The 24,780-nt window shown below is 44.0% G+C and overlaps 1 protein-coding gene across 4 annotated transcripts; it reads left to right on the forward strand.

Annotated features, from left to right (window-relative positions):
• Nucleotides 1-703: 703 nt before the first annotated feature.
• Nucleotides 704-24,674, forward strand: ERLIN1 (ER lipid raft associated 1). 4 transcript variants are annotated; one of them, XM_072131222.1, is made up of 12 exons: nt 704-845; nt 7,931-8,044; nt 8,125-8,206; nt 13,490-13,536; nt 14,817-14,878; nt 16,557-16,682; nt 17,461-17,538; nt 17,614-17,668; nt 19,229-19,320; nt 20,853-20,942; nt 22,049-22,128; nt 23,520-24,674. In XM_072131222.1, exons 2-12 carry the CDS (start codon nt 7,932-7,934, stop codon nt 23,712-23,714), a joined length of 1,020 nt encoding a protein of 339 aa, XP_071987323.1. In that variant the 5' UTR covers nt 704-845; nt 7,931; the 3' UTR covers nt 23,715-24,674. The 4 variants fall into 4 exon arrangements, with proteins under 4 accessions (XP_071987323.1, XP_071987325.1, XP_071987324.1 ...); XM_072131224.1 differs by having other exon boundaries at nt 705-841; XM_072131223.1 differs by having other exon boundaries at nt 721-930.
• Nucleotides 24,675-24,780: the final 106 nt, after the last annotated feature.

Genomic DNA, 24,780 nt, shown 5'->3' on the forward strand with positions numbered 1-24,780 from the left:
CGCAAACAAAGCGCCCTGTGTGGCGCCGGCCTTAGGGGAACGTTTCGCTACTTAGCCTGCGGCTCTACACAGACACCTGCGCTCCTCTATCTCTGCCACTAAGTGCCACAATGCACGCCGCCATATTGGTTCTGGTGCCAGACGTGTGCTTCCAGTTCGCACAAATTCATGGGAGTGACGTCATAGAGGAGCGTATCCCAAAGCAGGATCGTGGAGTGGTAAGCTTAAAAGAAACTGTGCGGGTATGTCATGTTGTCACTGAGGTCTACAAGTAAGGGCGGTTTCCCATGTGGAGTTTTTGTCACGTTTTTAAACGCATCAAAAACGCAAGTGGAGGGGGTTTGGCCACAATGTTTATGTTTCCAATGAGACACATACGTATTGGATGCGTTTAAAAAAGCGACAATGACACCACATGGTAAACCGCCCTAAGGCTTCAGGTACACATATCCCCGCCCGGCATACGGCTGCTCATCCTTCCTATCTGCATAGAAAATATACAATACCATAAAGTCCATATCCCTATATTAATACTGTATTATTACTATATTATTACTAGAATATTAATACTTCAGACTACATGACTACGGAGGCCCATAGGGTGTAATGGTCATAATGCCGGCAGACCCTCACACACATCACGGTAGTTTGTCCCTTGTGCCCCATCACCCGGAAATGATTACATTACCTCACGTCACACTCACAGACATTTATACCCGGAAGTGGCGTTTTGCGGCGGGAACTCGTTGCTATGGCTACGGACGAGGCCCTCTAGGGCTTCCGTAGCTGGAGGTGCGCCGGAACGCGGAGTATGAGAGAGAGAGCGAGACCCGGCGAGTTTGTGAGTGAGTAACGCGGGGAGTAGTGTAGAGCGCCGCGCTCCGGCGGAGCCTGGTAATAACAGCGCTGCTGGCTGCTCTACCGGCCCAGGTAAAAGCCGCTGCGTGTGACCCGGGCGTCGGGTGCTGGTACGGGCGCAGGGCAGGGAGTGCTGGGTGCTGGTCCGGGCGCAGGGCAGGGGGCGCTGGGTGCTGGTCCGGGCGCAGGGCAGGGAGTGCAGGGTGCTGGTCCGGGCGCAGGGCAGGGAGTGCAGGGTGCTGGTCGGGCGCAGGGCAGGGTGCTGGGTGTACTTGCAGTAAGGCCGCCACCTGCTGTGTAGCGTCTGTAGCTCTGTCATAGGTGAGGCAGATGGCACAACACAAAGCCTAAAGGGGCAAAACTATGGGCAACATCCTGGTAATTGTGCTGGATGATGTCTGTGTGACCATAGTATGACCACTGCATGTCCGCTGTGTGACCACTGTTCAGGGGCGTAACTTGAGGGGGTGCAGAGGTTGCGGTCGCACCAGGGCCCAAGAGGTTTAGGGGGCCCTTATGGTGTCACTTTCCCATATGAGAAGACTATTACTATGCACCATACATTATAGTCGGGGCCCGGCACAGACTTTGCACTGGGGCCCATCAGCTTCTAGTTAACCCACTGGCACTGCGGGACCACTGTATGTCTTTGGTGCTGTCACCTGAGGACAGCGGGTTATGAGCCCCAATAGAGAAGCAGCGAGGTCCTTCATAGCTCCAGCACCACGAGTGTTCCTGAGCCGCAGTCCCTCCAGAGATGAGTCATTTTTCAGTTATCTCATATAGTGGTGAGCGGCCACTTTAAGAGCGAAACGGACATTTTTTTTTCTTTTACATATCTGTTTAGTAACTAATTGTATACGATGGGAAATAACGATTCTAGAACATCGGGTGTAATAATTGTTCTGTCCCTTTTACAACTCCTCTGAGAAGTGTCAGAGCATGTAAGAGGGTGACTCGCCCTCCATGAGGCACGGCCTCTTCATTATCTGTCGGACTGACCTCACCAGATGAGCTTTGTACTTGGTTACAGATTGTACTTCCTAGTGTCAGTATTTTATATTCCATGGTCGGTACTGGGAAGCAGGAAAAAAAATGACATATTCACTGCAGGCTTTTACTCTTACATAGCGCTCCACATGACGCATCACAGCGATACCAAAGTTATATATGTTGTTCTATAGATCCGGTCTTTTGATAACTTTTTTTTTTTTCTTCTAAATTTATTTATTTTTTTTAAAAACGCATGTGTCAAAAAACGTATTCGTTTTTTAAAAATACATGCGTTTTTTGAACACCCCTCCGTTTTTGACAGGTATGACAAATTATCTTAATTAAAACTTGTCAAAAACTGATGCATTTTCAAAAAACGGGCCAAAAATGGGATCAAAACGCCATGTGTGGCATCACCCTAAGGAGCAAGGAGGTTATCATTGGAGCTCCTTCAATTCTCTTTAGAGTCACCGATAATAATACACATTTCTCTGCCTTTCTACTGTGGTGGTGTCTGCAGGACAGGGGGAAATAAGTTACTGCTTAAATTGCCATGATGCCACTTTTCAATAAATAGGTGGTTTTTAGTTGTAGCTTAGGCTCTCTGTCTCTCAAAGGTTCGCTATCTGTGCCCAAGGGGGTCTGATCGATCCCAATATATACTGTGATACTACAGTATTGCTATATATGGGGATTTTCATACTGATCTATAATATTGTCACATGACTCCCAGCTGTCACAGCAACGAACCACCACCCAGCACCCCCCCATGATGACATCACAGGTGATAATCTGACTGGCGATATTTCAATGGTTAAACCCATGATTGGCACCAGCACCGATTGGGGGTGTTTTCCCTGCAAACACCCTGTGTGTATGAAGATGACTCGGCCTGTGACCCAACCTTACATGTCACCAGTGCGTACATGTACTATGTTTGGTCCTTAAGAGGTTAATTTACCTTTGTGTTGGATGGGTGCTGTCTACTGGGTGTTTTGCCCACTCTAAGCTTTGAAACCTGCTGATACGTTATTATGCTTCAGGACTACAGCAGCATATTGTACCCCTTCGTGATGGAAGCGCTTCTAGTATCATTAATGACTCCGGGTGTATTTAGTCCAGAAATGGTCTGACAAATGCTCCTGTTGTGTAGGCCATAGTCCATCTCCATGGAGCTCTGTACTGTCATTCACATCTTGGATTTATATTTTACTACAGTATTTCCAGTCTATACTCAGTAGTAATTCTCTTTTGCTTCTAAATGACACAGATTTTGGCAGATTTTCAGGAGGTGTTAGGTTAGGCAGTGCTTTGCATACACGAGGAGGGGCTGCAGCAGCTGCTGGCTGGGACAGCTGAAATACTCATGTTGCAATATGTTCTTTTTCCCGACCTGTAAAACTGGTAGGACACAATGTAGCTGCACAGAAAGTAATATCAATGTACAATGATTAAAGGAAACCTACCACTTGAAGTGGCAGGTTTCAGATGGAAATACCGAGCACCAGGTCAGGGTGAGATCAGGGTGAGCTGGTGCCGGAGCTTATTTTTGTTAGTGTTATAAACCGCTGGGAGGTACGCGCTCGGTGCTTACCGTGCGCGCGGCTCTCCTTCACTTCCTATGTAGCCGCGCGCATGGTAAGCGCCAAGCACGTACCTCCCTGCGCCGGCTATAAAGTTTAAAAAGTGTTTTAAACCGCGATACAGTGGTTTAAAACACTAACGAAAATAAGCTCCGGCACCAGCTCACCCTGATCTCGCCCTGAGCTGGTGCTCGGTATTTCCATTAGAAACCTGCCACTACAAGTGGTAGGTTTCCTTTAAGTTTTACAGCTACAGATTCCCTGCTGACACAATGAACGTTTGCAATGTTAGTGATAATGAAGGATTGTATGGCATGTTTTGTGCTCTGTAGCTTGTAATATGTTATAGAATTTTGTGGCATATTTTACAGTTTGCTTTGCAGAGTGAAAATCTGTGCCTAATATTGTATTCACTATACAGTATTATGGGAGTGCTTTGCATTGGTCTTTGTAAGCCAAAACTTTGTTTTCCATTACGTCCGCCCATGCCGGCCCAACTGGAGATTGTTCCATAGATTTTGTAGGGACAAAAAGTAGCACGAAAGGTATAAAGGCCCCTCCCAGGGAGCCCATCGCCAGTGTCCCTACCTAGGTCAGGATGGCGAGAATCTTCCTCCTGGTGGGGGTTACAACTGGGGGTTCTCTTTAAACAATCTTCCCTCCAGGAGCTGTATATTCTCCCCCTATGTCCCTCCTGACCGGGTCCGCCCCCTCATGAATACACCGGACAGCTTTGAGAGCGGTCTGGCATTTACATTGTTCTCTGCCGCAGTGTTAGATAGCGTTAGCGGAGGTTTCCTATTACGCTATCATACTAACACTGCAGCGTTGTTCATAAAATATATCTGAAAATGTGGAGAAAATTCCTCTCCTGGTACGGGGACTCTCCCCTAGAACAGGATCATCCAAACACTGCTCAGATTGCTGGATTTTCTTCCAGATTGGTTCTATACAGGCTTAAGACTAAGTACTCTTAAAGTGCAGATATCAGTCTTTAGTGCTTACTTCAATTTCACTCTGGCAGATCACGGGTGGATAAGAAGATTTGTCAAAGCATACATGAGACTTTGTCTATTGTCGGGATCGGATATCCCTAAATGGGATCTCTCTCTAGTTCTCAATTCTCACCAAAGAACCATTTGAACCTGTATCGGACTCTGTTATCAAAAATCTAAGTTTCTAAACAACCCTCTTAGTAGCCATAAGCTCGGCTTCAAGCCCTATCTTACACAGAGCCATATCTGCCCATCGCTGCAGACAGAATTACCTTGAGGCCAGATCCTGCCTCACTTCCAGAAGTTGTCTCTTGACTTCCATCGGATTAAGGAAATTGTACTCCCCTCTTTCTGCAATTATCTTAGAAAATGGTAAAGAATTTTGGTTTTCCAGACTTTAGGTGAGGGCTAAAAGCCTCCAAATCCTCCATTTCTAGATGGATAAGGTCTAGACGTGACACTGCCATATGATTATGTATACAAACTCCTCCTGCTCTGTACTTTGCAGTCTGAACCAGACCGCAAAGTACAGACCGAGGGTGTGTTAAAAAAATCATAAAGCAGAGCCAAGAGGTGCTCTGGTAATGTAGACCGGGGGGGGGGGGGGATGTGGCTTACCTAGATATTTTTATAAAGACTTTTTTACAGTACTCTGGAAGCTATCAAAGATGTTAACGGATAAGTATGTAAGTTTGGACATCCCCCACCGGGGCCTAGCCTTTTCTCGGTGGTTGCTAGCCTTTTCTCGGTGGTTGTGGGGCAGTGGCTACAGCTGCAATTACTAAGTTCTCCATTACTTCGATCCGTCTCCTGAGATGGATAGGGCGCTATTCGCAACAACCACCTTGCCTCGGCGTTGGCCGGGGTGTTGCACATCCATGAACATGATGGTAGATGTCCTTTTATAAAGGAATGCACATTTTATAGATTTAACTTTCGCCTTTATTATATATGTTTAACCCCTAATGACCGCCGTATCGTGTTTTCACTGCGGTCAGTAAGGGTACTTCTTCTGATGCACCTTCTCTCTACGGCAGTGGTTCTCAACCTTTCTAATGCTGTGACCCCGCAATACAGTTCCTCATGCTGTGGTGACCCCAAACCATGCAACTCGCAGTAAAAACACAGTAAAATTTCGTCTCCGATGGCTTTAGGCGACCCCCGGTTTTGGTCGTTCGACCCCCGCTGGGGTCCCGACCCACAGGTTGAGAACCACTGCTCTACGGCTTCTCTTCAGAAGAAGATCGGGGTCCTGTAGGTATCGGGGCAGTGCTTTGTTATCACAGTACAGACCCGGCACTAAAACAAATGTGATTTTTCTCTAATATTGGTTTTGCTCAGTAAAATGTGAAAATAAGAAAAACTATCTAATTTGGGTATCACCGTAATCATGGTGAACCAGAGAATAACAAAATATTTTTGTGCTTAAAATTCAACCATCCCCGGCTGTGTACCCATACAGTAGCTTACCCCAAAATATGAGGTATTGTTATACTCGGAAGAAATTGGTTATCAAACTTTGAAGAGCGTTCCATCAATTAATTTGCATTGCGAATGTGACATATTTGAAATAAGTCTCTTAATCACACTTCCATTTTGTTTTAACCCTTGTGAAACATTTTAAAGGGTTGACAGACTTTACATATGATGAGGGGTGTAGTCTATGTAGTCAGGTAATTGCTGTGTATACTTGTGTGTGTATATAAGCCAAGGCACCAAAGACCTATTGACTCGAGTATAAGCTGAGGGCGGGAAATGCATTGGTGCCAGCCAGCCCCCAGTAGTACATAGCCGGCCCCCAGTAGTACATAGCCGGCCCCCAGTAGTACATAGCCGGCCCCCAGTAGTACATAGCCGGCCCCCAGTAGTACATAGCCGGCCCCCAGTAGTACATAGCCGGCCCCCAGTAGTACATAGCCGGCCCCCAGTAGTACATAGCCGGCCCCCAGTAGTACATAGCCGGCCCCCAGTAGTATGCAGCCATATATATAAAAAAAAAAATCTCAGCCTCAGCAATGTGTGTAGTAATCTGACGTACAGTCATTATCAGAATCTGGCTTTGTATGTGGAGGAATGTATGAATGTAAACCTGTAGGGAGCATTGCTTAGAATAACCCAGACTGGGATGTGTAAGTGGTGTCACGTTCTGTAGAAGTCTCTTATCTGGAAAGGCAGAAGCAAACTGTTTTCACACTGTATACACTATATAAGGTCACGTGCTATAGGTGAATGATGTCACGACGGAGGAATAACGGAGCTCAACAGGCAGGTATAGAACTCGGCAACATTCCCAATTGCTGGTGGGTGCAACCCCTTTATAAGCCGGGTGTAACGTCTTCACTATTAGCATGGTTGCTTATCATAAATTTGAACAATGGCTTATGATTTGGCTATTAAAATAACACCTCTGGCCAATTTTCAATCCAACTTCTAATTGGCTACTGCAATAGTGTAATGCATTTGATAGGTTACTGATCAGCTCCGAATGCAAACTTCACATAATGTATATTTGCTATTTTGTTATTGCTGACCGGTGCACAACTGATCTAATCCTAACACATGGCTACTGGCTAGGGACGTTTCAGCCCCTGCGCCATTTTGTTGTTTTGTCGCCGGCAAAAGAAGAAAGAAGACATCCGCAGCCGAGGATCAGAAGCCGGCGCCGTGGATCGGGGGTGAGTATCGCCGGAAGGTGAGAACTAAGTTTATTTAATGTGCTGAACTTCGGGAGCCGCTGCCGGTGGATCCTGGCACCGGAGGGTGAGTACTAAAATTTATTTTTTTTATAGTAGACATTTTTTGTGCTGAAAAACTCGGCTTATACATGAGTATATACGGTAATTCGATAAAATAGTTGACTGCAGTATGCGCTGAATATTTTTTATTTTTTTTTTTCCATAAGAATTTGGGGAAAATGATGAAATGGCCTATAAATGTCTGTTCTATTCCTGATCTAAGGCTTTAGGTTGAGATGAATGTGGATGCACTTTTTGCGCAGTAGTGAAGCTCCTCCTATATATATATTTATATATATTTCTCTCTGTATGCTGTATTACATCTTATTGTGCTTGTTTTCTGGGCAGATATGTGTATGATTTAGTTGAGATGAATTTGACTGCATATTTTCTACACGCTCAGTAGTGATGCTCCTTGCCTACAGATCAGAGTGGGAGGAATGCCTGCACTTAGAACTGCTAGAGTGACCAGGAAAACCGGATCAGGCAGTGTATGTTCTCTCTGTGTAGTGTGTGTGGGGGGACTGTTTTTATTTGGTTATAGTTCTGAGGTTGGATTCCTATAAAGTAGCTAATGCAAACTTTGTTTGGTCTAGTCAGCTGTTCTGGAGTCAAACACCTCAAGCACCTTCCCTGACATGAGACGGCACCCTGTAGCTATTGACTAAATAATTGCATGTCTTCCATCTGTCTTGTGGTACAGCGTGTAGCTTACAGCGAGCCCCATACACAACTACATGTAACGTGGCGTCTGTTTGGTATTCAGAATGACCATGGCACAGATGGGGGCGGTGGTCGGAGTGGTGACTGTCCTAGTGGCTCTGATCTTACATTCATCCATACATAAAGTGGAAGAAGGTCACCTGGCTGTGTATTACAGGTAAGTCATATACAATAAACTGATGAAATTACTGAGCTTCACCATTCTTACTTGCTGATTATCTCCATTTTCTGTTCTAGAGGAGGAGCCCTGCTAAGTAGTCCCAGTGGACCAGGTTATCACATCATGCTCCCCTTTATTACATCTTTTAGATCAGTGCAGGTAAGTGATCCTGTTATGGTGTGACATTGATGCAGATAAGGTTTTTGATATTTTATATTTATTTATCTTTTACTTCTGTTATTACTTCTGTTATTACTTCTGTTATTACTTCTGTTATTACCGTATTTTCCGGACTATAAGGCGCACTTAAAAGCCTTGGATTTCCTTGGAAATCCAAAGTGCGCCTTATAGTCCGGTGCGCCCTATGTATGGCACAGGGCAGCGGACCATACTTACATAGGTCCCCGCTACCGGAGACAGCAGATCTCCAGCGGGAACTGCAGACCACGCGGCACAAATAATTTCTGCCGCGTGGTCTGCAGTTCCCGCTGGAGATCTGCTGTCTCCGGTAGCGGGGACCTATGTAAGTATGGTCCGCTGCCCTCCTTCACCTTCCCCGCTCACCTTCCCCGCTCACCTTCCCCGCTCACCTTCCCCGCTCACCTTCCCCGCTCACCTTCCCCGCTCACCTTCCCCGCTCACCTTCCCCGCTCACCTTCCCCGCTCACCTTCCCCGCTCACCTTCCCCGCTCACCTTCCCCGCTCACCTTCCCCGCTCACCTTCCCCGCGTCTCTTCTCGTCGGGTCTCCGCTCCGCCCTCGGACCCTGCGCCTTATAGTCCGATGCGCCTTATATATGGAATTATTACATATATAAGGCGCATCGGACTAATGCGCCTAATGGCCCGGAAAATACGGTACTTCTGTTATTTTTGCAACCGATATGCAAATAAGCGGCTTGATATGCAAATACATGACTAAATGTTAATGGCCTTGGACAACTAGTGTCTGGGTGGCTTCATCCGTAAGATTACATAATGTCTTGAAGCTTTCACCTTTTCTTGCTCGTTGCATTGCTTCGTCGGCTTTGATGCAGACGTGACCCGATGACAGTGTAATGGCTGCGTTATAAGACATGTTGTAACTCGGGATAAGTAATGATAAACATTAGATAAGCTTAAGCAAAAACAAGGTGTGCTACAAAGTGCCTAAAGTATAATGCAACAAATTACATAAATTCATGTAAAATGAGCTGTGCACGCCCAATTTTGTTTGTGATCAGCAATGATAAACCTTCATAATGCCACTACATTTGTATGTAGATTGACTTGTTGCATAACCTTATTTTGGGCCCCATTCACACAACTGTGTTCTGTTTGTGGGCTGTAAACAGACGCGTGTTGTTGTTTGCGGCCCATAGGATATCACTGTGTGAATGCCCATTAAATATGTCCATGCAGGAATGTGACCTGCTCTATACAGGCAGTCCCTGGGTTACATACATGATGGGGTCTGTAGGTTTGTTCTTAAGTTGAATCTGTATGTAAGTCGGAACTGTATATTTTATAATTGTAACCCCAGACAAAATTTATATTTGGTCTCTGTGACAATTGGATTTTAAAAATGTTGGGTTGTACCAGGAGTAACAATAAATCTTCATTACAGACGCCTGTGATTACCCTTAGGCTACAATGATCAGCTGTAACAGTTAAGTACAGGAAATTACCAAAATCCAGAGGTCCGTGTGTGTAACTAGGGGTCGGGTGTTCTAAAGTAGGGAACCGCCTGTAATTTTTGGTGGGGCTCCCCGGTGCGGTCAGCTTGTATATAATTTCCCTCACCACATTGTGACCATTCACGTCGACACCACTGCTGACATGAGCCGCAATTTGTTAATAAATAATCTATTCCAACACGACCAGGCCCACGGATGTTTTTACAATTTTTGTTTTTCACTCCCTGCCTTCAAAATCCTAACTTTTTTATTTTTCCCATGTACGGAGCTGTGTGAGGGCTTGTAACATATTGCACTTCATACTGATGGTATTGAATATTCCATGCCGTGTACTGGGAAGCGGGAAAACATTCCAAATGATGGAAAAGCGTATTTGTGCCGTTTTCTTGTGGGCTTGGATCTTACGGCTTTCACTGCGTGCCCCAAATGACAGGTCTACTTTATTCTTTGGGTCGGTGCGATCATGGGGATGTTTAACCCCACACTTGCCATTTTTTAAAAAAATTTTAAATTCTATAAAAAGTGATCAAAAGGTCACACAGTCATAAAAATGATAACATTGGAAACGTCATCAAAATCTGCAAACTACGACCTCCCAAAACTCCGTACACTAAAGTATAAAAAAAAAGTTATTAGCGCCAGAGGATGGCAAAATCCCCCCAAAAATTTGGATTATAAGGATGAATGACCAGCAGGGGGCAGACCTGTGCACAGTACAAGGCAGCTGTTGTCTGTAAGTACGGTTCATATATAAGGCGCATCGGATTATAAGGCGCACCTGATTATAAGGATGAATGACCAGCAGGTGGCAGACCTGTGCACAGTACAAGGCAGCTGTTGTCTGTAAGTACGGATCATATATAAGGCGCCCCGGATTATAAGGTGCACCTGATTATAAGGATGAATGACCAGCAGGGGGCAGACCTGTGCACAGTACAAGGCAGCTGTTGTCTGTAAGTACGGATCATATATAAGGTGCACTGGACTATAAGGCGCACCTGATTATAAGGATGAATGACCAGCAGGGGGCAGACCTGTGCACAGTACAAGGCAGCTGTTGTCTGTAAGTACGGTTCATATATAAGGTGCACCTTTTGATTTCTGAGAAAATCAAAGGATTTTTTGTGCGCCTTATAGTCTGAGAAATACGGTGAGCAGAAGCTCTGTAGTAAACATGAGAACTTTCACAATAGATAATCAAGAAAATTCAGAGTTCAAGAGTGAAGATGTTTTTCAACACATTTATTGCTCCCGATTTTAACTGTAAATGGGAAGAATTTCTCATATGCGGGTGCTAATCCTCTGGCATGGGATACATGGGTGCTAGGCCAGGCCCTGAGCTTGTTCGCTTGTGTATGGGCGAAGACTATAGCAGGCGTGGAGGTGACCTTAAAGTAATATAGCAATTCCTGGTGGTTTATAAGGAATTGCCATTCTTTCAGGACTGTGATGCCAGAAAAGTGTAGAACAAGCCAATGTGTACACGGAGTATTGAGTATTTTTTTTTGGACTCCAGTACATTGATAGAAATAAAGGATGGGATAGTTTATTACACTGTGATGCTGCATCCTGCTGCCTAATGGAAATATAGGTATCAATATATGGCCTATACTGGAAACATATCTCCCAGTATGCCTATTGTTGTAGCCCACCAAAGTATTAGGTGTGCTGTCCTCCCAATGCCTTCATACAATGATGGGATAAAAAGAGCTATGAATGAACCTGTATAGAGGCAGCCCCCGGGTTACGTACAATATTGGGTCCGGAGGTTTCTTTTTAAGTTGAATTTGTATGTAAGTCGAAACTGTATATTTTAATATATATTTTTTTTTTTTAATTGAAGTTCTAGAGAATTTTTTTTTTTTTTTTTTTGCCCCAGTGACAATTGGAGTTTCAAAATTTTTTGCAGTAATGGGACCAAGGATTATGGATAAATCTTCATTACAGACGCCTTACAGCTGATCATTGCAGCCTGGGACTATTGTAACATCCAGAGAGGTCACCAGAGGTCACAGGGGGCAGAGGGGTCCGTCTGTAACTAGGGGTAGTCTGTAAGTCGGGTGTCCTTAAGTAGGGGACCGCCTGTACTATGAGCTTACATTGGGGAGATATTATGGGAAGAAACTCAGTCGATCAGTGGTCGGCTTCCAGGATTCCTACATTTATGCCTCAACAATGATAGAAACCTGACTACTGCATACAACACTCCACATTTCCACCAACAATGGACTCCACCTATATTATAATCATTACTCTTCTTTCTCTATGTAGTAAATGAAGCCCTGCCCTGGAATGACCTAAACCGTATCTTAACAATACACCTTTAATGTCCTGTATTTACAGAAATGGACGTCTGTTTGTGAGTTGCATGATGGTAGTCAGTAAGTGCGTGGTAATAGAGCGACTGATGGGGGGTAGAGTTCTTCTTCAGGTTGTCTGGAGCTTAGGTTGTGTCATTGGGCTGCAGCGGAGGAGGGGCCGCTGAATGCTCGATAATGGCCTTACACGTGCAAATACCTGCTTGTATTCTGTGTAACCTTTGCCCTTTGAACATCAGGAAGTTGGCTTCACAATATATCTTTGTTGACTTGGGTGATCAGAGCCGTGGGATATGACTACTTATTGAGTGGGCGGCCGCCAGTTGCCAGACTAATACAGGCAGTCCCAGGGTTACGTACAGGATGGGTTCCATAGGTTTGTTCTTAAGTTGAATTTGTATTTAAGTCGGAACTGTATATTTTGTAGTTCCAGAAAAAATTTTTCTTTGCCCCAGTGACAATTGGAGTTTCACATATTTTTTTTTTTTTGCTGTAATGGGACCAAGGATTATGAATAAATCTTCATTACAGACACATTACAGCTGATCATTGCAGCCTGGGACTATAGTAACACCCAGAGAGGTCACCAGAGGTCACAGGGGGCAGAGGGGTCTGTCTGTAACAAGGGGTCGTCTGTAAGTCGGGTGTCCTTAAGTAGGGGACCGCCTGTAAATACCGTTATACACAAAAAAAAAATATATGAAGGATACAACAGAATTTTTAAGCCTATTCTTTCTTTCTACTTATTATAAAAGATTTGTTTTATAAAAATTATATTTATGATGGGAGAAATCACGGCTTTAGTGTATATTTAACTGGTTAACCGTATTATAAGCATATAATCCATAAACAACAAACCCAACTGCATGAATGTGATACCGTGTGGTGGGGCCTTGAGCCTTCACTGGTCCAAGTCTGTGGTCTATGGGCCCGGTGTAAGAGCTGCGGCCGACCCGTGGGCCCCGGTGTAAGAGCTGCGGCCGACCCGTGGGCCCCGGTGTAAGAGCTGCGGCCGACCCGTGGGCCCCGGTGTAAGAGCTGCGGCCGACCCGTGGGCCCCGGTGTAAGAGCTGCGGCCGACCCGTGGGCCCCGGTGTAAGAGCTGCGGCCGACCCGTGGGCCCCGGTGTAAGAGCTGCGGCCGACCCGTGGGCCCCGGTGTAAGAGCTGCGGCCGACCCGTGGGCCCCGGTGTAAGAGCTGCGGCCGACCCGTGGGCCCCGGTGTGTGTGTGTGTCACGGCTGCTGTTGTGACATTTCTAGTTATACATTTGCTGTAAATAATTGTGTATGTATCCGGCGATGTCCGGAAATAGATTACAGAAACACTTGTGGTATATTTGGGTGTTTTGGTTTTACTCTTTTCTTGGGAACGTTTAGAAGTGGCCACTTTTTCTTTCTATACGCAGTATATACATTTATAGTAACAATTTTTTTTTTCCCCCTTCTAGACTACATTACAAACTGATGAGGTGAAAAATGTACCTTGTGGTACCAGGTATGTATATGTACCGTACAAAACTAAACCCGCACCTTGCAGACATCGATCACTACCTTCATGTCCAATCCAGTTAATTCTTTGCTTTAGGCTGGATGCCTAATATTGTGCGTTACTACAACACTTAGGGTCTGGTTTGGCTTTGACTCGGTCCTTATTCTTTTTTGCGTTTCTGTTTTGGCCTCCCATTTGACTCATTTCCAATCGCTAACTTTTTTTTCACATTTTTCTATTAACAGATGTGTATGGGGATTTTATCTGTGGGCCAAATTGTAATACATCGTGGTGTGCAAAAGGGTTAATCGCGTATCATGTCAAAGTAAAAGTCCTTGATGTAAAGGGTAACCTATAGAGGGGAGGCATTCCTTACTTTACAAGGTAGCTAAAAGAGGCAATGTGTTTTTTGTTTTTATCCCATTCTACGAAACCTTGATGAGGCAGAATTTTTACATCTCTTATTGACGCTAAAGTGAGATCTTGATGTTCTTGGAACAAGTCAAACACATTTTCGTCTGCTACAACATTACTGAACAATTATTGTAGTGTGGCAGCAGAAAGTCCACTGCTAGCAAAACATTGGTCATGGCCTCACATTGTCTTCATCATTTCCCCTCTTCACATTTCCCCTCTCGGGGAGGCCGTGCCGGCCAGGGGGGGGGGTCTCTGGGAGGCCGTGCCGGCCAGGGGGGGGGGTCTCTGGGCGGCCGTGCCGGCCAGGGGGGGGGGGTCTCTGGGAGGCCGTGCCGGCCAGGGGGGGGCGGGGTCTCTGGGAGGCCGTGCCGGCCAGGGGGGGGGGGGGGGGGTCTCTGGGAGGCCGTGCCGGCCAGGGGGGGGGGGGGGGGGTCTCTGGGAGGCCGTGCCGGCCAGGGGGGGGGGGGGGTCTCTGGGAGGCCGTGCCGGCCAGGGGGGGGGGGGGTCTCTGGGAGGCCGTGCCGGCCAGGGGGGGGGGGGGTCTCTGGGAGGCCGTGCCGGCCAGGGGGGGGGGGGTCTCGGGGAGGCCGTGCCGGCCAGGGGGGGGGGGTCTCGGGGAGGCCGTGCCGGCCAGGGGGGGGGGGTCTCGGGGAGGCCTTTTTTTTGTAAATAGTTTGCTAGTAACTATCACATTATACTACTGTATTGTACACCTCACCTGTCAATAGTATTAGTGCTATCGCTGATCCGTGTATATGACTTTTTATGTCTGTGTGTATTAAATATAAAATATGTAGTTACATATACGATGTGAAATCTTTCCTCCACACCTCAAAAAGCTGTACGTATATTTTGTTTTTTTGTCATAGTGGGGGTGTCATGATTTACTTTGATCGGATTGAAGTGGTTAATATGCTGACTCCATCTGCAGGTTAGTACTCTTGTGGTTAGTACTATTTTTTTCACACCTGCTGGGTTATCTACCATCAGAAATATATCCTTAACTATCTATTAAGGTAGATCTGATGGTAAGTTCCCACTTGCATTGTAACCTTAATTGAACTTTAGCTAATTCTAGAATAATATGTACAATAAAACTACAGTTTATGTATGGGCTACTGGGGTGTGAAGTAGCCTCTCTAGGCAGCAGGAGCAAAGGCTACTTGTCAGGATCACAGTCTCCCTTCCCAAATCCATCTGGTAACGCTGACAGCTCTCAACTGTCCAGAACCAGAGTGAATTTAATAATAAAAATAAATCCTTTATTTATATAGCGCACACAGATATCGCAGCGCTGCACAGAGCTGCCAAATCGATCACTGTCCCCAATGGGGCTCACAATCTAATCAACCTAACATTATGTTTGGGAGGAAACTGGAGGACCCGGAGGAAACCCACACAAACACGGAGAGAACATACAAACTCTTAGTAGATGTTGACCTGGATGGGACTTGAGCCCAGGACCCCAGCGCTGCAAGGCTGTAATGCTAACCACTGAGCCCCCAGGAATTTAGCAGCCACCACTCATCATTTATAAGACCTTGCATAAATTATGCCCAAATTAGGCTAGTTAAATCATTCAATTCAGGTAATGTCTCTCTTCTAAATTCTGGAATCGTTACAACACGAGAAGCCTTTTATTAAATTAAAGTTTTACTATCAAAAAAGACAGAGCTTACAAACAAAAGGGTTTATCTAACAAAAGGAGTAGCAAGTAACGGGTAACAGACAAGTGCATAGAATGCAAAAATAACAGTTTGATAAATGAAAAGTGATTAAAGCAGAACCTAATACATTGTGACGATGTGAAGCAGAAACACAAGATCAATCAAGGGATCCACAAACATGGAGCCTTTCTTCTCTACCCCAAGTATAAATCTAACACCCCCCAACCCTGCGATGACAGAGGAGGCCTTTTATGTTTCGGATCCCTGTGTGCCTCAGATACTGACACCTTGCCATGCGGCCTCCTATAAACTTCTCTCACACCTGAGGATTTCACTACTAATATTTTGGGAGGTATTTAATTGGTCCCTGTTGCTGGGGGGCTTTTGCCTTTGATAGACTAACAGCGTAGAGTTGGATGGAATAAATAGGGAAAGGTATGTGGCCCGAAATGACTAATGCCACACATATTATTCTTCATTCTAAGATCTAGAGGCTGCGACTTCTTGCTGTTCTCGTTAATGGATCTTTAATGCCATTAATTTTCGGGACAGATTTGGTTTATTTCCGAAGACCAGAGTTCCAGAGATATTTCGGAGGGGAGGCGTGCTTGCCACTACTGATTTTGAGATGTTCCTGTAGTGTAGAGTATATACCCCAGTAGCCTTTGCTGTCCCTGCCTTCCTGCCCGTCCCCGGGCGCTCCCTCCATGACTCCGTGTCCTTCAGCTATGGACGTGCTCTTTGCATAGACTCCGATCTATCCATATCTGTATTGATGGGAGTCTTCCCTAAAGGAGCCCGTTCCCGTCTTTAGTCCTGTACATTGAGTCTTATACATTTGTCTTTTACAGTCCCTGCTTGTGGTAATGGAGCTGTAATAAGTTTTATTTTAAGGATGAACTTGTGTCTCTCCTGTATCCAAACTTACGGTTTTCTTTACAGTTTATGACGTTGTAAGGAACTACACGGCAGATTACGACAAGACCTTAATCTTCAACAAAATCCACCATGAACTAAATCAGTTTTGCAGCTCGCACACGTTGCAAGAAGTGTACATCGAGCTTTTTGGTAAGTCTTGCAAGCTTGGACTATTGAAACAATTGGTGATGTTGGGGGCAGATTTAGCAAGCTGTCAGAATATTTCTAGTTTTTCCATGGCAACCAATCACAGCTCAGCTTTAAACTATTCATGAGCACTGGTAAAATGAAAGCTGAGCTGTGATTGGTTGCAATGGGACAACTAGGAATATTCTGATTTCAGACAGCTTGATAAATCCGCCCCATTGAGTAGAAGACCGGGTGAAGCTTCCCCCACAAGCTGGAACCTTTTCTATCTTATACAGCATTAACCATTTCCGCACTATTGTGCCTTCCGTATGCATTGTGGAGGGGGTTCATCGTGCACCGACGTATGATAAAGACCACGTCCCCTCCTATCTCAGCGGATGTATCAAGAGGCAGTGAGCAAATGTTTACAGGCTTTTAGAAAGTGCAAAGGGAACCTGTCAGGGGCTGCGCCTTCCATGCATCTCCATGGAGACGGCTTAAATGCTACATAATTGCAATTTCTTGCAGTGCACAATAGATTCTGATTATTTCGGGGGAAGTGCGGATGAATGCCCCACCCCGGGTGACCAGGAACATCTTTCTCTTTTAATTGTTTTTTTATTACTGTAAATGTTTTTAGCTTTATATAACAGATAAAAAATCTTTTGTCTCTGTGTTTCTCCATATCACAATAACCAAGATATGAACTAGTCGTAGAGTGCAAAACAAAAAGTACCAAAAAAAAAAAGTGTTAAAACTTTATACATTAAAGGTTTTTTTTTTTTTAATGTCTGCACAGATCAAATAGATGAGAATCTGAAACTGTCACTTCAAAAAGAGCTGAATTTCATGGCCCCGGGACTTACAATACAGGCAAGTTGTAATTGTTATTAGAGGTTTCATTAATCTGCGCTCCCTGATCAGTGACCATGTAACATTTCTTTTCAGGCAGTGCGTGTCACCAAGCCAAAAATTCCAGAAGCCATACGAAGAAACTTTGAATTAATGTGAGTTTCAAGTCTGGAGTTTGGCTGTTCTGTAGCGCTTGTGCACATGTTATTGTAAAATATGGAGATGAGTCCGGCGAGATTTATGGATTTTGTTTGTTCCGTTGTAGTTTTTGTCATAGTTTTAAGGTCTAAACTGGAACCAATTTTATTGGAAGACTTTATTGTAGTTGCAGTGACATGGACGTTGAAAATGTCAATAGGCTACAGGCCCTAAGGTTTTAACCAAGCGGTTATGTCCAATGGCTCTAAATGAAGAGGACAGGTGGTAGCAGGGGAGATGCTTACAATGTATCGCACAGCATGAACTAGAAGCTGCCCCCGCGACACATGTCTCAGAACGCCCGTGCCTCTCTCTGTGGTTTCCTCCCCCCGGCCCCAGCACCAAACTCTCCTCTCCACGCTCCTGCTAGTCTGGCCTGATCCGCGCATATTGGCACTCTAGGATTTAAGGGCCAGCGCACCTCTGATTGGCGCTGGCACTCCCAGGGTTTCCTTAAAGGCCGGCTGCTCCCAGGATTCCCTGCCGGATCTTTGAGCTCACAGCCTAAGGCAGTGGCGGCGAAGCTATGGCACTGGTGCCAGAGATGGCACTCGGAGGCCTCTCTGTGGGCACACGGCTGTCTCCCAGGCACAGAGTTTGCCAGACATGGAATCTTCCTGCAGTCTCAGGCAATCCAAGTAGTGCCCTGCTATTTTAAAGTGACCCATCCTGTGCTGCTTGGTCCTGTCTGAAGAGGGAAAAGGTGTGTACAGGGTCAGATTGAGGCTCAAAGATTCTGGTAGCAATAAGTTTGTTACTACCTTAATTGCCTGTTGGCACTTTGGGAAAAGCTTGTGGTTTTTGGGTCTCCTTTTGGGCACTCAATCTCTAAAGGGTTCGCCATCACTGGCCTAAGGGAAAGCTTCCTTTTTGTTGATTCCTGCGTTCCTGTACCTGCCTGCCCTGATCTCCCGTTCCCGGACCTGATCTCTGCCTCCTGCCCTGACTTTGTGCCTGTTCCTGACGTCGAGCCTGGATTCTGTTCCACAACATCGAGCTAGTCGCACCTGTGGAACGACCTGGTGGCACCCCGCCGCAGCAAGACCATCCTGCTTTGCGTCGGGCTCTGGTGATGACTGGGTGCCACTTAGACTCCAGGTGTCGGCTACTACCATATCCTGCGGTGGTCCAGAGGGTCCACTGACCCAGAACCCTGACAATGACCTTCTTTCTAAATGAAATGGCTCTGCGTACACTGAATCATTCTACATAGTAAAGATCAATGAAAACCCCGTTTAGAATGTGGAATTTGGATGATCCGTTGAAGCCGCATTTTCTGTATGTTAGTAGATCACATCATTCGGCATTAGATGTCTGCTAAAAATCTTTCCTTCTATACCTGTCACATTATTGTTTATGTTGGAACCATTTTTACATCTGTTGTATAGACATCCGCATGAAATATATACCTAAACCATCTGCTTTGTATGGCAGAGTGTGCTGTATTATGTGTATAGGATGTATGTAGTAGGTATAAAAAAAAAAAAACACTTCTACAAGTTTTTATATTTTTCTAGGGAGGGTGAGAAGACCAAGCTCTTGATTGCTGCACAGAGGCAGAAGGTTGTGGAAAAAGAAGCCGAAACTGAGAGGAAAAAAGCCGTAATAGGTAACTTTTTTTTAGGGCCTTAGGACCTTGCTCTGTGTCATTATAGGAGGTTATAACTTTGTGATGCTTTAACACATTCAGGGCATTATGAGTTTTCTCGTCACACATTGTAAAATAAACATTTTGATATCTTTTATGTTTAGTTATTAACCGGTTCGCGACCGCCCACCCTGTATTCACGGCGGCGGTCGCGTTCCGCGAGCCCTCTCCATAGCCGGTAAGTCTTTGCTGCATATTGCAGCAAAGGCTTACCGGTAACACCCGCGATCGGTGCCGGCACCGATCGCGGGTGTTTTCTTGCACCGCCATCTTTCCGAGGATCGCCGCTCCCCGTGACGTCATCGGGGAGCGGCGATCCGTCGCCATGGTAGCTTCGGGTCTCACGAAGACCCGAAGCTACTTCGGGTTAACCCATTGATTACAATGTGCTATCAGCACATTGTAATGTATGAGGAGTAAAATCCCCATATACTGCCATACTGTAGTAGGGCAGTATATGATAGGATCATACAGACACCCTAGGGTTAAAGTACCCTAGGGAGTCTGAAAAATAGTAAAAAAAAAAAAAGTTATAATTAAAAAACCTAAAAACTCAAATCACTCCCCTTTCCCCTAGAACTGATATAAATATAAATAAACAGTAAAAATCATAAACACATTCGGTATCGCCGCATCCAAAAATGCCCGATCTATCAAAATATGATAACGGTTTTTCACTGCGTTTAATCCCGTAACGGAAAATAGCGCCCAAAGTCAAAACTGGCATTTTGCCATTTAAAAAAAATATATAAAAGTGATCAGAAGGTCGAACAGTCCTAAAAATAATATAATTGAAAACCTCATCAAAAGTCGCAAAAGATGACACCACCCACAACTCCATACAACGAAGTATAAAAAAGTTATTAGCGCAAGAAGACGGCAAAATAGAAAAAAAAAATTTGTACATGAGGTTTAATTTTTGTAAATGTATGAAAACATTATAAAACCAATACAAATTTGGTATCCCTGTAATCATATTGACCCAAAGAATAAAAGTAGACCTGTCATTTGGGGCGTGAAGTGACAGCTGTAAAATCTAAGCCCACAAGAATACGGCGCAAATGCGTTTTTTCACCATTTTCACTGCATTTGGAATTTTTTTCCCGCTTCCCAGTACATGGCAGGGAATATTCAACGCGATCTCTATGAAGTGCAATTTGTTATGCAAAAAACAAGCCGTCGCATAGCTTTTTACGTGTAAAAATAAAAACGTTTTTTGAAGGTGGGGAGCGCAAAATGGAAATGAAAAAATGGGAAAGTGCCCGGTCCTTAACCGGTTAAAGATAAAAAGGAAATTTGGATAGTTCTAAATTTTCTGCTTTTCAGGCAGTTAGTCATAGCACCCAAGTAACTTTATAACTTACATTTTTCTGCTTTACATCAGCATGTGTTTTATGCACCAATGCAAAATTGCTTGCTACTCACTTTAATAAGCAATCCCTACTTGTTGCTGCTTTTGAATAAAAAAAAAAAAAAATCACATTTATTGACAGAGGCAGAAAAAGTTGCACAAGTGGCCAAAATCCATTTCCAACAGAAAGTAATGGAGAAAGAAACCGAGAAGAGAATTTCTGAGATTGAAGGTGGGTCGGTCAGTGTTTAATGAAATCCTATGTTGTCTTGGATTTTACATTAGAATTGTATGTTATTATGCACCTGGTGTCGTACAATAGATTCTCTTCAACAGCTGAACTCTTCCAATATTGGGCTGGTTGCTTGGAAATAAGAAATTGGTCCCTTTTTCATATTTTAAGAGAACAACACACTGGAGCACGTTTACCCTTTTATATTTCTGCAGTTCCGCAATTTGAGGTTACAGACAGAAAACATTGTCACAGTAATGTATCCGGGGCATAGAAGTACTGATAGCCCTACAGGTCCGGGAAAGTCTGCTCAGGAGCTCGGACTGAATTATTATTATTATTATTATTATTATTATTATTATTATTATTATTATTATTATTATTATTATTATTATTATTATTATTATTATTATTATTATTATTATTATTATTATTATTATTATTATTATTATTATTATTATTATTATTATTATTATTATTATTATTATTATTATTATTATTATTATTATTATTATTATTATTATTATTATTATTATTATTATTATTATTATTATTATTATTATTATTATTATTATTATTATTATTATTATTATTATTATTATTATTATTATTATTATTATTATTATTATTATTATTATTATTATTATTATTATTATTATTATTATTATTATTATTATTATTATTATTATTATTATTATTATTATTCCTTTTTACCACCATCCATGACATCCGCACAGTTCGGAATAATTGGGGCTAGAGATGAGATACTAAGTCTTCGTTCACACCTATCATTTGAATCGTGTTTTGAAATTCAATTCAAAGTCCGTCGAAAAGAGGCTCAGCCCGATCGCAGGTGTTTTTAATAAAAAGCTGCACATATTTTTGCATTGTTTACATCCAAAACGGGATCCAAAAAGGTGATTGTTCCAAATAAGGAGCTTTTCAGTGACCTTTAGGTTTGGGGTCACACGTGGAATTTGTATCGCATTTACAAACGCAACGTTTCCATTGATGCGATTGGTAACCAGCATCTGGTGTTTTGCTTTGTTTAAAGGCAAAGTTGGAAGGAATGAACTTTTTTTTACATATTTTTTTTTTTATCTCAGATTCGGCTTTTCTTGCCAGAGAAAAAGCAAGAGCGGATGCTGAATATTACACGGCTTACAAACTTGCAGAGTCTAATAAGGTAAGGTAGTGCAATATGGAAAGCTACTATCGTGATGTCTTTATACATTTTACAATGTTTCTATATGTAGAAAATGCGACTTTGTATTGTAAAGGGGGAGAAGTGGTTACAATAAGAGACCATATAAGGTTAGTCCCCCAGGTTGTGGATCTAGCAGCAGCATAATGATCTCTGATGCTGCTACTTGGAGTCATTAGACTTCTGGTCAGGACACTATTTGCTTTGTGTAATATGTTATGTATACCAATGATACATTCAAGGAGGCTAAATTTTGAAACTCAATACAACAGCCAGAAAAATTCAGCAAAATGTGGTAACTAATAGCTGGTCTAAAGTCTGACTGTGGAGTCCGACTCTGCAGTGTATTCACTGACCGTTTTAAAATCCCCATTGGGGCACATTTACTTACCTGGTCCCTGCGCGATCCACGATCCGGAATGCCCGATGAGGATGAAGTCTGCCTCGATTCTTGAAGATCGTGCGCCTGATTTCCTGCATGTGTCGCTTCCCCTCTCACACCCGTGTAAGCGCATTGGATGCAACACAAATTTAAATGTTGAATCCCGCACTTAGTCCAAATCCGTCGATTTTCCTAATTACCATACCCCAAAAGGTATAGATTGAATACTTGGAACCTGTCATGTTAAAAATAGTCTGATCTTTGGGCAGCTTGTTAAAGGACATCATCCATCGGATTCCATGATGGTGGATGATCACTACTTTTCAGTACAGGCGGTCGCCTACTTAAGGACGCCCAACTTAGACGGACCCCTGTGCCCACTGTGACCTCTGGTGACCTCTCTGGATGCTTTACCATTGTCCCAGACTGCAATGATCAGCTGTAAAGTGTCTGTAATGAAGTTTTATGGATAATCCTTGGTTCAATTACAGCAAAAAAATTAAACTCCAATTATCACGGGCCAAATTTTTTTTTTTTGGAGTCTGGATTTACAATTCTAAAATATTCAGTTCCGACTTGCATACAAATTCAACTTAGGTTCCATAGGTATGTTCTTATCTTGTAGGTAACCCGGGGACTGCCTGTACATCTTAGAATGGTTACATTTAGTAGGAAAATAGGTTTTTAAAATATTCAAATGAGCCCAAGGTGGTCTGCAGAGCACAGTAATTTATTCACACCCCCCGACTGGTGTCGCCTACAGGGTGTACAGATCCTCGCGGAGCAGTGCGGGGAATGTTCTGATCGCACAGAGCACCGGCTCTTCAGATACTCTGAAGGTGGTGCCATTTGGGCCTGAGGCGTGAATACATTACTTCTCCCCAGAACTATTCCTATTCCTCCTCTACCCTCTGATCCCCTGATTTCTGCTTGAGAGTAGTTGTCGTGTTTTCTATGTTTGGTAACTTCTCATCTTGTGCCATTCCCACAGTTGAAGCTGACGCCCGAGTATCTGGAGCTCATGAAATTTCAAGCTATATCCGCCAACAACAAAATCTATTTTGGAAATGATATCCCCAGCATGTTCTTGGACTCCTCATCTACTGAAGTGCCAGTGGTGAAGCAGTACGCAGGCCTCACCGATGATCAAAGCAAATCCCACAAGAGTAAAGGCAAGAAAGTATGAAAATCTGATCCAATACCAGTCGATACCTCCTTGTGGACCTAAATCCTGAGCTATGGGGATGTATCCGTGACAAGCACAAGCGACCTTGGGAGAGCAACCATAAAGCATCGACTGCCGCTCAGCGCGCCCGCTCCTCTCTCTCTCCTTTTTGAAGATGTTTCTTTTAGCCAATTTGATCTGAGCTTCCAGTTTTTTTTTGTTTTTTCGTTTAGAGACCTGAACTTTGGCTTATCTGATTGTGGAAGAGGCGGCTTGTTGAAACCTGTTGACGTGTTCAGCAGCTGCACTTTGAGCAAACACTGGTTCATGATCGTACACACATGACCTCTATGGGGAAGCCACAGATGGATTGAGATGATTACAAGCCCCACATGGGGGGGAAAAGTCTGCACTATTTATATGAGATCTAAGAAAAAAAAAGACACCTTTTTATATTTGATGGAGATAAACTAGTTGCACTACAATGACGTTCACCTCTTCTAAGGTCATAAGACTTAAAGGTGTTGTCTGACTATGAGAACAATGTAGCATTGGGCTGGGGAGGGATTTTTACATAAAGCTTTACTCCCCTTCTCCAGTGTCCTGCCCCAGATACAGCGCTGGACGGGAGGGTGTGCCAGGCACCCAGAAATTGTGGGAGCTGAGCTGCCGTGGCCCTGTAACAACCAGGGGCACCGCTCCGATGGACGGCGGCTTTGGACACCGGGAGGGACGGGTGAGTAAAGCCCCCCAGCCCACCTGCTACATTTTTGTAATGTTCAGACAACCCCTTTAAGGACTGTACCTCCTAAGCAATCCTAGCGATGCAGCCTTAGGTCTTCACCAATGGCTTCTATGTGTGATTCCTGCCAGAATGATCACGACTTTTCTAACAGGACTGAACTGGCCTAACAATTTTACCTGGAGCGTTATCAAAGTCTTACGGCGTCAACTGTTATAAAGCTGCTTTTCTAATAGAAAGGTTCTTGTTGGTTCTCTTTATTTCGCACAAGAATAGAAGTCCTTTCTGGATCGAGTGGCCTCATCTGTCCCATCTAGAATTCACTGCATCTGCAATGTGTTTTTT

The sequence above is a fragment of the Engystomops pustulosus genome, chromosome 11 (genome assembly GCF_040894005.1).
Source record: "Engystomops pustulosus chromosome 11, aEngPut4.maternal, whole genome shotgun sequence".
NCBI lineage: Eukaryota > Metazoa > Chordata > Amphibia > Anura > Leptodactylidae > Engystomops > Engystomops pustulosus.

Coding starts and splice junctions, on each gene's coding strand:
- ERLIN1 (XM_072131222.1), top strand. CDS start 7,932: ATGACCATGGCACAGATGGGGGCGGTGGTCGGAGTGGTGACTGTCCTA. Junction 19,321..20,852: donor GAGGAAAAAAGCCGTAATAG/GTAACTTTTTTT, acceptor ATTTATTGACAG/AGGCAGAAAAAGTTGCACAA. Junction 22,129..23,519: donor AACTTGCAGAGTCTAATAAG/GTAAGGTAGTGC, acceptor CCATTCCCACAG/TTGAAGCTGACGCCCGAGTA.